Source organism: Oncorhynchus mykiss, chromosome 12 (genome assembly GCF_057628025.1).
Source record: "Oncorhynchus mykiss isolate SJ-2025 chromosome 12, ASM5762802v1, whole genome shotgun sequence".
Taxonomy (NCBI): Eukaryota; Metazoa; Chordata; class Actinopteri; order Salmoniformes; family Salmonidae; genus Oncorhynchus; species Oncorhynchus mykiss.
The window spans coordinates 50948381-50963623 of record NC_143033.1 but is presented as its reverse complement, the minus strand read 5'-3'; the positions used below and the strand labels follow the sequence as shown (position 1 = coordinate 50963623).

Here is a 15243-nt window from a genome sequence, read left to right as displayed (position 1 = left end):
CCTTATATGGCTGTGAATGAGCTACGAATGAGCTTATGTTTTCCACGTATTCTCAAGGTGTCTACAGCATTGTGACGTCTTTTTACGCATTTCCATTGAAGAATAGCCGTAAGGGAGCATATTTAGCAAGTGGTCACATGGTGTCTCCCGCAGAAAATCTTGCGTAAAATACTGAGGTAGCCATTTTTCCAATCGCTTCTTATGAGAAACCAATTGCCTCGACGGATATATTATCGAATATATGTTAAAAACACCTTGAGGATGGATCCTAAACAACGTTTGCCGTGTTTGTCGATATTATGGAGTTCATTTTGAAAAAAGTTCAGCGTTGATGAACAAACGGGAGCTATTTCGCCTACAAAAATAATATTTTTGGAAAAAAGGAACATTTGCTATCTAACTGGGAGTCTCCTGAGTGAAAGCATCCAAAGTTCTTCAAAGGTAAATGATTTCATTTGGTTGCTTTTCTTATTTTCGTGAAAATGTTGCCTGCTGCCAGCAGAGCTAGCATAGCCCTATGCCATGATAAACTTACACAAATGCTTGTCTAGCATTGGCTGTAACGCATATTTAGAAAATCTGAGATGACAGTGTTGTTAACAAAAGGCTAAGCTTGTGTTTGAATATATTAATTTCATTTGCGATTTTCATGAATATGAAAAGTTACTAGGGGTATTTATGTCCGCTGCGTTATGCTAATTCGTTTGAGGCTATGATTACGCTCCCGGATCCGGGATTGCTCGTCGCAAGAGGTTAACTTCTTTGAGATAGGGGGCGCTCTTTTAATTTTTGGATAAAAAACATTCGTTTTAAACAAGATATTTTGTTACGAAAAGATGCTCTACTATGCATGTAATTGACAGCTTTGGAAAGAAAACACTCTGACGTTTCCAAAACTGCAAAGATATTATCTGTGAGTGCCCCAGAACTAATGCTACAGGCGAAACCAAGATGAAATTTCATACAGGAAATGGTCCAGATTTTGAATGCCCTGTGTTCCAATGTCTCCTTATATGGCTGTGAATGCGCCAGGAATGAGCCTGCACTTTCTGTCGTTTCCCCAAGGTGTTTGCAGCATTTTGACGTATTTGTAGGCATATCATTGGAAAATTGACCATAAGAGACTACATTTACCAGGTGTCCGCTCGGTGTCCTCCGTCGAAACTATTGCGTAATCTCCAGGTGCGTGCATTTTACCATTTGGTTCAGAGGAGAAAGTCAACTGCCACGAATGATTTATCATCGATAGATATGTGAAAAGCAACTTGAGGATTGATTCTAAACAAAGTTTGCCATGTTTCTGTCGATATTATGGAGTTAATTTGGAAAAAAGTTTGCGTTGTAATGACTTAATTTTTGTTTTTTTTCTTACCCAAACGTGATGAACAAAACGGAGCGATTTGTCCTACACAAACAATCTTTTTGGAAAAACTGAACATTTGCTATCTAACTGAGAGTCTCCTCATTGAAAACATCTGAAGTTCCTCAAAGGTAAATTATTTTATTTGAATGCTTTTCTTGTTTTTGTTTAAATGTTGCATGCTGAATGCTAGGCTAAATGGAATGCTAGCTATCAATACTCTTACACAAATGCTTGTTTAGCTATGGTTCAAAAGCATATTTTGAAAATCTGAGATGACAGTGTTGTTAACAAAAGGCTAAGCTTGAGAGCTAATATATTTATTTAATTTCATTTGCGATTTTCATAAATAGTTAACGTTGCGTTATGGTAATGAGCTTGAGGCTATAAATAGGATCCCGGATCCGGGTTTGCGCGTTGCAACAGGTTAAGGAACTTTCAAAGTTCTTGAAATGTTCCGCATTGACTGACCTTCATGTCTTAAAGTAATGATGAACTGTTATTTCCTTTTGCTTATTTGAGCTGTTCTTGCCATAATATGGACTTGGTCTTTTACCAAATAGGGCTATTGTCTGTACACCACCCCTACCTTGTCACAACACAACTGATTGGCTCAAAACGCATTATGGAAAAAAATTCCACAAATTAACATTTAAGAAGGCACACCTGTTAATTGAAATGCATTCCAGGTGACAACCTCATGAACCTGGTTGTGAGAATGCCTAGAGTGTGAAAAGCTGTCAAGGCATAGGGTGGCTTTTGAAGAATCTCCAATAAAAAATATGTTTGATTTGTTTACCTTTGGGTTACTACATGATTCCATGGGTGTTAATTCTTAGTTTTTATGTCTTCACTATTATTCTACAATGTAGAAAATAGGAAAAATAAGGAAAAACTTGACTGGTACTGTATATCAGAGCTCGGTGCTTATGTTATGAAATCTCAATTTTTGGATATAATGTTAATGATATTGTAATGTAACAGGCAGGGAGCAGGTCTCGAACCCTCGACCTTCTAGCCCAAAGTCCGGCGCGCCATCGACTGTGCCGCAGAAGCATGCTCGTGCGGCAGAGTCGATATCCGCGCTTATAAACCCAGGGTCGTTACAATATGTTAGAAAAAGACCCCACTCAGCAATTCAGAACATGAATAGTCTTACTTGTCTTATGTTATTAAAACAAATATGACTAAGTGAAATTTCATCACCAAAGCATGTTCACACACGCTGGGCAGTGGGTGGACACCCTACTCTGAGTTTATCAGTATACACTTCTCACTGTAGAAATGTGCAGTGTACTGTACAGTAAATATTAACTTAATTCATATGCATTCTGTCACTGTACAAAACGTTCAGTCAGGGATCCTATGAGAGGGATGTTTGTTCTAGCTCCTGCCATCTCATGCCTTTGGCCGGTCCTCTTAAATCAATGACCCGATTCAACCAGAGTCAACATGATTTTATACTCATGCCAAATTAGCAGTCGCCACAAAGAATGGGAGTATTCATTCCTGGAAGCTACTGCCAGCATCAACATTGAATAAGAAGATGCAAGGCCGTCAGAAGATGATTAGGGATGGGGGTGGGTTGGGATAATTACTTCTCCCCATGCTGCAGGCGGCTATTTCGATCCGCTCAAACAGTAAAGGCCCAGTGCACTACTTTTGTGGGAAGAAAAAAATAAATACAAAATTTAAAATCAGGGAGTGCTGCAGCACACTCAACAACCCTACTTCCCGTGGCTATGGAAAGAGGGGTGTGAGACAAAACATACTCTTTAAATAGCCAAGTAAATGGCTGGAAAATATGGCCCATCTGCTCTGTGTAGGGACATCCAGACATCACGCAATACGTTGTCTACTCAATATTCTTAAGTGGGACGATTTCTTCCCTCTTGCAATCTCAGTCATTGCATTGCAATCTCTGTACCTAGTCTAGCATACCAAAACGGTTTGGTAGTAGATCTGTTTGTTGTTGTCGTCACGGTTCAAGTCTACCAGCGCAGCTCCCTTACATAGTTGGAGCGCGCAACATGCCTGCTCCACTTACATCTCGATCACACCAACAGCATCATTGCATTTTGGTACACCAGAAGTACATTCATTTTCAACGGAACGCTGCGTTTTTCTTGCAGCATTGCGTTGAAAAGGCAGTTGCAGTGCATACAGTATGTTGTATTTATCTAATGCATGCATCAAAATGGTATGCAAACTAGAGGTCGACCGATTATGATCAATGCCGATACCGATTATTGGAGGACCAAAAAAGCCGATACCGATTAAAATCTGCCAATTTTTATTTATTTATTTGTAATAATGACAATTACAACAATGCTGAATGGACACTTAATATAATATAGAAATACAAATCCATTTAGCCTCAAATAAATAATGAAACATGTTCAATTTGGTTTAAATAACGCAAAAACAAAGTGTTGGAGAAGTAAAAGTGCAATATGTGCCATGTAAAAAAGCTAACGTTTAAGTTCCTTGCTCAGAACATGAGAACATATGAAAGTTGGTGGTTCCTTTTAACATGAGTCTTCAATATTCCAAGGTAAGAGGTTTTAGGTTGTAGTTAATATAGTATTTATAGGACTATTTCTCTCTATACCATATGTATTTCATATAGCTTTGACTATTGGATGTTATTATAGGCACTATAGTATTGCCAGTGTAACAGTATGGCTTCCGTCCCCCTCCTCGCCCCTACCTGGGCTCGAACCAGGAACACATCGACAACAGCCACACTCGAAGCAGCGTTACCCATCGCTCCACAAAAGCCACGGCCCTTGCAGCCGGGGAATAACGGGAATAACGACGGGAATAACGACTCCAAGTCTCAGAGCAAGTGACATTTGAAACGCTATTAACGCACACCCAGCTAACTAGCTAGCCATTTCACATCGGTTACACCAGACATTAGGCTGATAGGCTTGAAGTCATAAACAGCGCTGTGCTTGCGAAGAGCTGCTGGCAAAACGCACGAAAGTGCTGTTTGAATTAATGCTTACGAGCCTGCTGCTGCCTACCATCGCTCAGACTGCTCTATCAAATCAGACTTATTATAAGATAATAACACACAGAAATGCGAGACTTAGGTAATTTAATATGGTCGAATCCGGAAACTATCATTTCGAAAACAAAACGTTTAGTATTTCAGTGAAATACGGAACCGTTCCGTATTTTATCTAACGGGTGGCATCCCTAAGTCTAAATATTCTTGTTACATTGCACAACCTTCAATGTTATGTCCTAATTACGTAAAATTCTGGCAAATTAGTTTGCAATGAGCCGGGCTGCCCAAACTGTTGCATATACCCTGACTCTGCGTGCAATGAACGCAAGAGAAATGACACAATTTCACCTGGTTAATAATGCATGCTAACCTGGATTTCTTTAAGCTAAATATGCAGGTTTAAAATATATACACTTGTGTATTGATTTAAAGAAAGGCATTGGTGTTTATGGTTAGGTACAGTCGTCCAACGATTGTGCTTTTTTCGCAAATGCGCTTTTGTTAAATCGTCGCCCAGCGTTGCATCGATTATATGTAACGCAGGACACGCTAGATAAACTAGTAATATCAACCATGAGTAGTTATAACTAGTGATTATGATTGATTGTTTTTTTATAAAGATAAGTTTAATGCTAGCTAGCAACTTACCTTGGCATCTACTGCATTCGCATAACAGGCAGTCCTTGTGGAGTGCAATGAGAGGCAGGTGGTTAAGAGCGTTGGACGCTTGGGGTATGTCTCTATCAGTTTTTCACATCGAGAGACTGACATTTTTTCCCCATTCCTCCTTGCAAAACAGCTCGAGCTCAGTGAGGTTGGATGGAGAGCATTTGTGAACAGCAGTTTTCAGTTCTTTCCACAGATTGATGCTGCCACCACCATGTTTGACAGTGGGGATGGTGTGTTCAGGGTGATGAGCTGTGTTGCTTTTACGCCAAACATAACGTTTTGCATTGTTGCCAAAAAGTTCAATTTTGGTTTCATCTGACCAGAGCACCTTCTTCCACGTGTTTGGTGTGTCTCCCAGGTGGCTTGTGGCAAACTTTAAACAACACTTTTTATGGATATCTTTAAGAAATGGCTTTCTTCTTGCCACTCTTCCATAAAGGCCAGATTTGTGCAATATACGACTGATTGTTGTCCTATGGACAGAGTCTCCCTCCTCAGCTGTAGATCTCTTGCAGTTCATCCAGAGTGATCATGGGCCTCTTGGCTGCATCTCTGATCAGTCTTCTCCTTAAATGAGCTGAAATTTTAGAGGGACGGCCAGGTCTTGGTAGATTTGCAGTGGTCCGATACTCCTTCCATTTCAATATTATCGCTTGCAGAGTGCTCCTTGGGATGTTTAAAGCTTGGGAAATCTTTTTGTATCCAAATCCGGCATTAAACTTCTTCACAACAGTATCTCGGACCTGCCTGGTGTGTTCCTTGTTCTTCATGATGCTCTCTGCGCTTTTAACGGACCTCTGAGACTATCACAGTGCAGGTGCATTTATACGGAGACTTGATTACACACAGGTGGATTGTATTTATATTTCATCATTAGTCATTTAGGTCAACATTGGATCATTCAGAGATCCTCACTGAACTTCTGGAGAGAGTTTGCTGCACTGAAAGTAAAGGGGATGAATAATTTTGCACGCCCAATTTTTCAGTTTTGATTTGTTAAAAAAAGTTTGAAATATCCAATAAATGTCATTCCACTTCATGATTGTGTCCCACTTGTTGTTGATTCTTCACAAAAAAATACAGTTTTATATCTTCATGTTTGAAGCCTGAAATGTGGCAAAAGGTCGCAAAGTTCAAGGGGGCCGAATACTTTCGCAAGGCACTGTAGCTGGGATCTTTCTACCTCGCCATATCAACATGATTATATTGCTGACATTACAACTCTAATCGATAGATCAAGTGGTTACAGCCTATCAACAACCTGATAGATGTGCCATATTCGTGTCATAAGCCCTCCCCCCTAAAATAACATTTAGAAAAATGTAATACGTCAGCAGTCAGTCACTTGCAAAGTATATACTGCTGGGGTCATTTTCAGTGGCAATAGGCTCCCTCAACAAAATGAAGGAGCTGATCGTGGACTTCAGGAAAGAGCAGAGAGCATGCCTCTATCCACATCGACGGGACCGCAGTGGAGAAGGTGAACAGGTTAAAGTTCCTCGGCGTACACGTCACCGACAATCTGAAATTGTCCACCCACACAGACAGTGTGGTGAAGGCGGCGCAACAGCGCCTCTTCAACCTCAAGAGGCTGAAGAAATTCAGCTTGGCCCCTAAGACCCACAAACTTTTACAGATGCACAGTTGAGATGCACACTCCATGCACACTTTTACAGATGCACACTCCACAAATTTCTTATTAACAAACTATACTTTTTGTAAGTCGGTTAGGACTTCTACTTTGTGCATGACAGAATACATTTATCCAACAATTGTTTACAGAAATTATTTCAATGTATCACAATTCCAGTGGGTCAGAAGTTTACATACACTAAGTTGACTGTGCCTTTAAACAGCTTGGAAACTTCCAGAAAATTATGTCATGGCGTTAGAAGCTTCTGATCTCCAATTGACTCAAATTATGTAAATTAGGCCGTGTACCTGTGGATGTATTTCAAAGCCTACCTTCAAACTCAGTGCCTCTTTGCTTGACATCATGGGAAAATCAAATGAACTCAGCCAAGACCTCAGAAAAAAAATTATAGACCACAAGTATCTGTACAAACAATAGAACATGATTATAAACACCATGAGACCACGCAGCCATCATACCGCTCAGGAAGGAGACGGGTTCTGTCTCCTAGAGATGAACGTACTTTGGTGCGAAAAAGGGAAAATCAATCACAGAACAACAGCAAAGGACCTTGTGAAGATGCTGGAGGAAACAGGTACAAAAGTATCTATATCCACAGTAAAACGAGTCCTAAATCGACATAACCTGAAAGGAAGCTCAGCAAGGAAGAAGCCACTGCCCTAAAACTGCCATAAAAGGGCCAGACTACGGTTTGCAACTGCACATGGGGACAAAGATCGTACTTTCTGGAGAAATGTCCTCTGGTCTGATGAAACAAAAATAGAACTGCTTGGCCAAAATTACCATTGTTATGGAGGAAAAAGGGGGAAGCTTCCAAGCCAAAGAACACCATCCCAACCGTGAAGCACGGGGGTGGCAGCATCATGTTGTGGGGGTGCTTGCTGCACGAGAGTCTGGTGCACTTCACAAAATAGATGGCATCATGAGGACGGAAAATGTGGATATATTGAAGCAACATCTCAATCAGTCAGGAAGTTAAAGCTTTGTCGCAAATGGGTCTTCCAAATGGACAATGACCCCAAGCATACTTCCAAAATTGTGGCAAAATGGCTTAAGGACAACAAAGTCAAGGTATTGGCGTGACCATCACAAAACCCTAGATAATTTGTGGGCAGAACTGAAAAAGCATGTGCGAGCAAGGAGGCCTACAAACCGGACTCAGTTACACCAGCTCTGTCAGGAGGAATGGGCCAAAATTCACCCAACTTATTGTGGGACGCTTGTGGAAGGCTACCCAAAACGTTTGACGCAGGTTAAACAATTTAAAGGCAATGCTACCAAATTCTAATTGAGTGTATGTAAACTTCTGACCCACTGGGAATGTGATGAAATAAATAACAGCTGAAATAAGTCATTCTCTCTACTATTATTCTGACATTTCACATTCTTAAAATAAAGTGGTGATCCTAACTGACCTAAGACAGGGAATTTTTACTAGGATTAAATGTCAGGAATTGTGAAAAACTATTTGGCTAAGGTGTATGTAAACTTCCGACTTCAACTGTATATATCACGTCGCAAGGCATATGAACGAACATCTTGGCTTCCCCAGTGATTTTACCCTGCTACTGATAATAATGTGAACAGTTGCCATATACAGTGGCAATGTGAACCCTTTGGAAATACCTGGATTTCTGCATAAATTGGTCATAACATTTTATCTGATCTTCATCTAGATCACAACAAACAGTCTGCTTAAACTAATACACAAACAATGATAAGTTTTCATGTCTTCATTGAACACACCGTGTAAACATTCACAGTGCAAGGTGGAAAATGTATGTGAACCCTTGGATTTAATAACTGGTTGACTCTCCTTTGGCAGAAATAACCTCAACCAAATGCTTTCTGTAGTTGTAGATCAGACCTGCACAACGGTCAGGAGGAATTTTTGACCATTCCTCTTTACAAAACTGTTCCAGTTGAGCAATATTCTTGGGATGTCTGGTGTGAACTGCTCTTGAGGTCATGCCACAGCATTGCAAATCGGGTTGAGGTGGGCTCTGACTGCACCACTCCAGAAGGTGTATTTTCTTCTGCGTTTTGGGTTGTTGTCCTGTTGAATCACCCAACATCTGTTGAGCTTCAATTGGTGTTCAGCTTCAATCTTTCAAATTGAGACCATAAAATGGGAAATTAAGATAAACAGAGGTCAAATTCTGATTGACAAAACATTTTTGAAGTAAGATAAAGCGAATAGGATTTAGTAATCAGCGCTGACATCCTGTCAAATCAGTCTATAGGAGTTCTCTGAGAAGAGGTTTCTGTCATTAGAACTGGCAGGGACAAAGGTGAGTGGTATATTAGGTGGATGTACAGGATATGTAAGGTATGAATTTCCCATGTTGCTATGGGCTTGTTTTTAGATGAGCTTAGAGGTCGACCGATTAAATCGGAATGGCCGATTAATTAGGGACGATTTCAAGTTTTCATAACAATCGGAAATCTGTATTTTTGGACACCGATTTGGCCGATTTTTACACCTTGATTTAACTAGGCAAGTCACATTCTTATTTTCAATGACGGCCTAGGAACGGTGGTTTAACTGCCTCGTTCAGGGGCAGAACGACTGATTTTTACCTTGTCAGCTCGGGGGATTCAATCTTGCAACCGTACAGTTAACCTTACAGTTAACTAGTCCAACGCTCTCATATTTAGACTTATGGATGCCACTCGTTAGATAAAATACGGAACGGTTCCGTATTTCACTAAAAGAATAAACGTCTTGTTTTCGAGAGGATAGTTTCCGGATTCGACCATATTAAATTACCTATGGCTCGTATTTCTGTGTGTTATTATGTTATAACTAATTCTATGATTTGATAGAGCAGTCTGACTGAGCGGTCGTAGGCACCAGCAGGCTTGTAAGCATTCTTTCAAACAGCACTTTCGTGCGTTTTGCCAGCAGCTCTTCATTGTGCTTTAAGCATTGCTCGGCTTATGACTTCAAGCCTATCAACTCCCGAGATTAGGCTGGTGTAACCGATGTGAAATGCCTAGCTAGTTAGCGGAGTGTGCGCTAATAGCGTTTCAAACGTGGGAATATTGAAGACTCATGTTAAAAGGAACCACCAGCTTTCATATGTTCTCATGTTCTGAGCAAGGAACTTAAACGTTAGCTTTCTTACATGGCACATATTGCACTTTTACTTTCTTCTCCAACACTTTGATTTTGCATTATTTAAACCAAATTGGACATGTTTCATTATTTATTTGAGGCTAAATTGATTTTATTGATGTATTAATTTAAAATAAGTGTTCATTCAGTATTGTTGTAATTGTCATTATTAAAAATCACATTTTTTGGTCTTCCAATAATCGGTATCGGCATTGAAAAATCAATCAGTCGACCTCTAATACAGCCTAACATTCTCCTGCAAAATGTCTTGATAAACTTGGGAATTCATTTTTCCGTCGATGATAGCAAGCTGTCCAGACCCTGAGGCAGCAAAGCAGCCCCAAACCATGATGTTCCCTCCAGCATACTTTACAGTTGGAATGAGGTTATGTTGGTGTGCTGTGCCTTTTTTTCTCCACACAGTGCTGTGTTTCTTCTGTCTACAGAATATTTTGCCAGTAACGCACTTTTGCAAACTTCAGACGTGCAGCACTGGGTTTTTTTTAACAGCAGTGGCTTCTTCTGTGGTGTTCTCCCATTAACGCCATTCTTGTTTTGTGTTTTTAGGTATCGTAGACTCGTCAACAGAGATGTTAGCATGATCCAGAGATTTCTATAAGTCTTTAGCTGACACTCTAGGATTCATCTTAACCTCATTAAGCATTCTGCGCTGTGCTCTTGCAGTCATCTTTGCAGGAAGGCCACTCCTAGGGAGAGTAGCAACAGTGCTGAACTTTCTCCATGTATAGACAATTTGTACTACCGTGGACTAATGAACATCAAGGCTTTTAGAGATACTTTTGTAACCCTTTCCAGCTAGATGCAAGTCAATAATTCTTAATCTTATGTCTTCTGAGATCTCTTTTGTTCGAAGCATGGTTCACATCAGGCAATGCCTCTTGTGAAAAGGAAACTCAAATTTTGTGAGGGTTTTTTATAGGCCAAGGCAGCTCTAACCAACATCTCCAATCTCGTCTCATTGATTGGACTCCAGGTTAACTGACTCCTGACTTCCAATTAGCTTTTGGAGAAGGCATTAGCCTAAGGATTCACACAATTTAAACGCTCATAGTGTAGGTTGGGAAAAGTATGTTTTCAATATAGACAAGAAAAATACGATAATTTGTGTGTTATTAGTTTAAGCACACTATATTTGTCTATTGTTGTGACTTAGATTAAGATCAGATCAAATTTGATGACCAATTTATGCAGAAATCCAGGTAAATCCAAAGTGTTCACATACTTTTCCTTGCCACTGTATGCTCCCAGCAGGCCCAGTTATTCAGGAAAGCTTGCTCTGCCTTTCCGTTCTGACCAGCTATTCTTTATGTGTGGCATAAACACAACCAGTCAAAGTAGTAATCTGATTAGGCTAGTTCAAAAGTCTCCTGTCGGCCACTTGCGCACATTCATCCAAAATATACGAAACAAAAACAAAATATCTGAAGTGTTTGTCCAATGTTTCATGAGCTGAAATACAAGGTCCCGAAAATTTGCCATATGCACAAAAAGCTAATTTCTCTCAAATCCTGAGCACAAATTTGTTTATATCCCTGTTAGTGAGCACTTCTCCTTTGCCAATATAATCCATCCACCTGACAGGTGTGGCATATCAAGAAGCTGATTAAACAGCATGATCATTACACAGGTGCACAAAGGCTACTAAAATATGGAGTTGTCACAACACAATGCCAAGTTGAGGGAACGTGCAATTGATATGCTGACTGCTGGAATATCCAACAGAGCTGTTGCTAGAGTTCAATTCTCTACCACAAGCTGTTTCCAACATCTTAAGAGAATTTGGCAGAGCATCCAACTGACCTCACAACCGTAGACTATGTATAACCACACCAGCACAGGACCTCCACATCCGGCTTCATCACCTGCAGGATTGTCTGAGACCAGCCACCCAAACAGCTGATGAAACTGAGGAGTATTTCTATCTTTAATAAACATTTATGGGGAAAAACTCATTCTGATTTGTTGGGGCTGGCTGCCTAGTGGGTGGTCCTATGCCCTCCCATGGCTACGCCACTGCCCAGTCATGTGAAATAAATAAGGCCCTAATCTATGCATTTCAATTGACTGATTTCCTTATAGGAACTGTAACTCTGTAAAATCATTGAAATTGTTAAATGTTGCGTTTTATATTTTTGTTCAGTATATAATTCCAGCATCCAAAATGTGCAGATTGTAGTGTTGAAAATGCAAACCATGTTGAAGCGCCCAAAGTATTTTGCCTATTGGTTATGGTGTATTTGGAAAATCCGTTGCATACATTTTATATATTACATCAAAATTTTGAAAATCAGATTTGCACCAAGCTGGTCATTGTCTGCAGCCGGCTCTGATTGTATTGTAGGTCTAATGAAAGAGGCAGGGAGAGTTAGCTCATCCGTAGTGGTCTGCGAACCCTCAACCTTCTGGCCCGGAGCTCTGTGTGGCATCGACTGTGCCACAAAAGCATTCTGAAGTGGTAAAGTCGATATCCACGTTTATAAACACAGGGTCACTACAGTTATTGTTATTTGTGGCCATAAAATGTTGAACTGTCCCTTAGGTGACTTGGTGAGAGGTATCAGCAGTTTAATTAGTTGAAACTTAATTACTCTTCACAAAACAATGTCCATAAAGGCTAGAACACTTTACAATGAAAGATGATACCAGTAGCTTCCAGCATTGTAGGCTAACTTTCCTTGCTATGCTAGCTGACAGCTAAAACTAACAAATTCACTAGCCTAGTAGTTTCTTGTTGATAATGTGCAAACCATAATGTAACATATGCTGGTTTCAAAGATGATTGCCACAAAAACATTACTAATTCACTTAAAAAGCAGTCTCTTTCTCACATCTCTCTAAGATGATATACTGCCTCAGCGAACTAACTGACTGTAGGGCTCCGATGGGCAGATTTGGATACAAGGTATCTCATAATTTACTTTTCGTAGCAGGTTAGGAGAATTTACGCATCAGGTTAGGATAATTAATGTAGCAGGTTAGGAGAATTTTGTATTTATTTATTTTTCATTTAACTAGACAAGTCAGTTAAGAACAAATTCTTATTTACAATGACGGCCTATCCCGGCCAAACCCTAACGACGCTGGGCCAATTGTGCGCCACCCTATGGGACTCCCAATCACAGCCGTTTGTGATACAGCCTGGAATCAAACCAGGCAGTATCTAGCACTGAGATGCAGTGCCTTAGACCACTGCGCCACTCGGTATCGGGTTAGTAGAATTAACGTAGCACGTTAGGATAATTAGGTTAAGGGTTAGTTTTAGCTAAAACGAAGAAGAAAAAAAAACTTGATGTCAATTTGATAAACTGCATCCCAAGATTACTGGTTAAAGATAGTGCTTTTTTTTTTTTTAAATAAGCTACTTCTATACAAATAAGTCCCAAATTTCAGAGAAACTGATTTCCATGAGGCTAAACAAGCTCAATAACTCAATGCATGCACACACTCCTACTGAATACACATTCACCTGTATTGATTTACCCAGAGATTTGCCATTCAACTAAATTACCATTATGTTATGTCGTTAAATTGGTAAAAGTCAAATTGATTTAATGAATACATGGCCTTCTCTGAAAAATATTGACGTAACAATTTTCTAATGTAATGATGCCCAACGATTGCAAAGAGCAGTAGCTGAGTTTATATGTCTGGATCAAGTGTCATTCTGTGCCTTTGGCTAATATGCCTTTTTTTGCTGTGGTATCGTTTTGGTATTGAGTATTGTGATATTTAACATGGTAAAGAAATGCTCTCATAACAGGTTAAATGCAGTAGGATGACAGGTCGACAGATGGGCTCTTTCCGTAACTCAAGAAACTATGGGGGCAATCGCATCTGCCGGCACAAGGCACAGTGAATGGGCTACTGTTGAGAATGATTAGACTGTTATGGATAGCATGTCATGTCAATTTGGATGCCTGTAGGAATAGGCCACATGGTTTCACTTTCCGTGAATGTGGCATCATGCAATGCTCCTAAAAGAGGAACAATGATCCTAAAAAAGGAACTCATAGCAGTTCGGCTTTAGCACAAAAGGGACATGACTAGCTCTATATGAGACGATAAGGCCAGAGTTGTAGTTTTTCCCCCCAAAAGAATCTACTCTGGTATCGAAAAATGATATTTTCCTCGTCCTCAAGACATTTTCAGAAGGCAATAAGGACCTTGGAAAAGTATTCCCATGAAGATAAGCTCTATATCAATACCATATACAGCATTATCAAGTAAAACATGTTGATATTAAAATGATGTACAGGCAGAAAACGAAAATATTTTATAAGTAGGCTTGTGATAAGGAAATCATTTTGTTGACATTTCCTTATTGGGCCTCCGCTTAGAGAAGTGTTTCCATTTCACTGACAGAATGGTTATTATTTCAGATACATGGTGAGGGACACCTGGTCGGACAGTCCAGTCCAGTTTCTCTCAGTCAAACCTGGAATTAGAGTCCAAGACCCCCAAATAACTCGCTAACTGTAGCTGGCTTGTTACCACCAAAATAGTATCTATAAAGTGGGTTTTCTAACCATTGAGATAATATTAAATTCATATTCGAATAATTAATTATATGATTCTAACACGAAAGCATTGTGCTACTAGCTAGCTAACTACCAATTATCAGCAGAATCGTTGACAAAATGAATCTTCACTTTCACTCTGACGCCAAACTAGCGAACCCGCTGAGGCTAGGATTGGAAACTGTAACGTTCGTTACGTAAAGTTCATGGTCACTGATGACAGATTAGATGATTAGGCCTGTAAAATTTTAACCCGGACTTCTATTTCTGACAGAGTTGGCTGCCATGCTCCTCATCTGACACCTTGGCAAGTCACTAGGCGGCACCCATTTAACTCAATCGGCGGCACAGCAGGAACTGGTCGTCGACTAGCTACTGTAGCTAGGTGAAAGCTGAACGCAGATACTAATTCAGGTAAAAGCAGATACTGGTTCAGGTGAAAGCTAGCTACGTTAGCTCATATAGCTCCCTCTCAACATAAAACTAACCATAAAACATGGTAACTTCGTTTTGAATATTAAACATACCGTTTTGGGTTGCCGGCGGAGCCGAAATACAGTTGGGAGTAAACAGTTGTAACAAAATAAACACGAAACATTGAATTTTCCAGCTACGTCTCATCTTCCTGCAAGTCGCCATCTTGTTTGTGAAGGATCATTAAGGGGCGTGGTTAAAATGCAAAAAGGTGACGTAGAACAGATGACAACCGAAACTGAACGGTCCTTTCTTTGTACTTGACACCTGAGTGGGGATTAGGACTGTCTGATCAGTTGGAAAGATAGCTTTATGTATGTATACTGAACAAAATTATAAACGCAACATCAACATTTTTACTGAGTTACAGTTCATATAAGGAAATTAGTCAATTTAATAAATTAATTAGGCCCT

At 40.0% G+C, this 15243-nt stretch overlaps 1 protein-coding gene across 1 annotated transcript in view; it reads right to left on the bottom strand.

The window, feature by feature from the left end:
• Nucleotides 1-15088, bottom strand: part of LOC110537732 (uncharacterized) — a 29742-nt gene extending 14654 nt beyond the window's left edge. The window contains exon 1 of the mRNA XM_021624079.3: nt 14883-15088. Within this exon, the coding sequence (XP_021479754.3) occupies nt 14883-14994 (112 nt within the window). The 5' untranslated portion in view covers nt 14995-15088. The remainder of the gene's footprint in view (nt 1-14882) is intronic.
• Nucleotides 15089-15243: the final 155 nt, after the last annotated feature.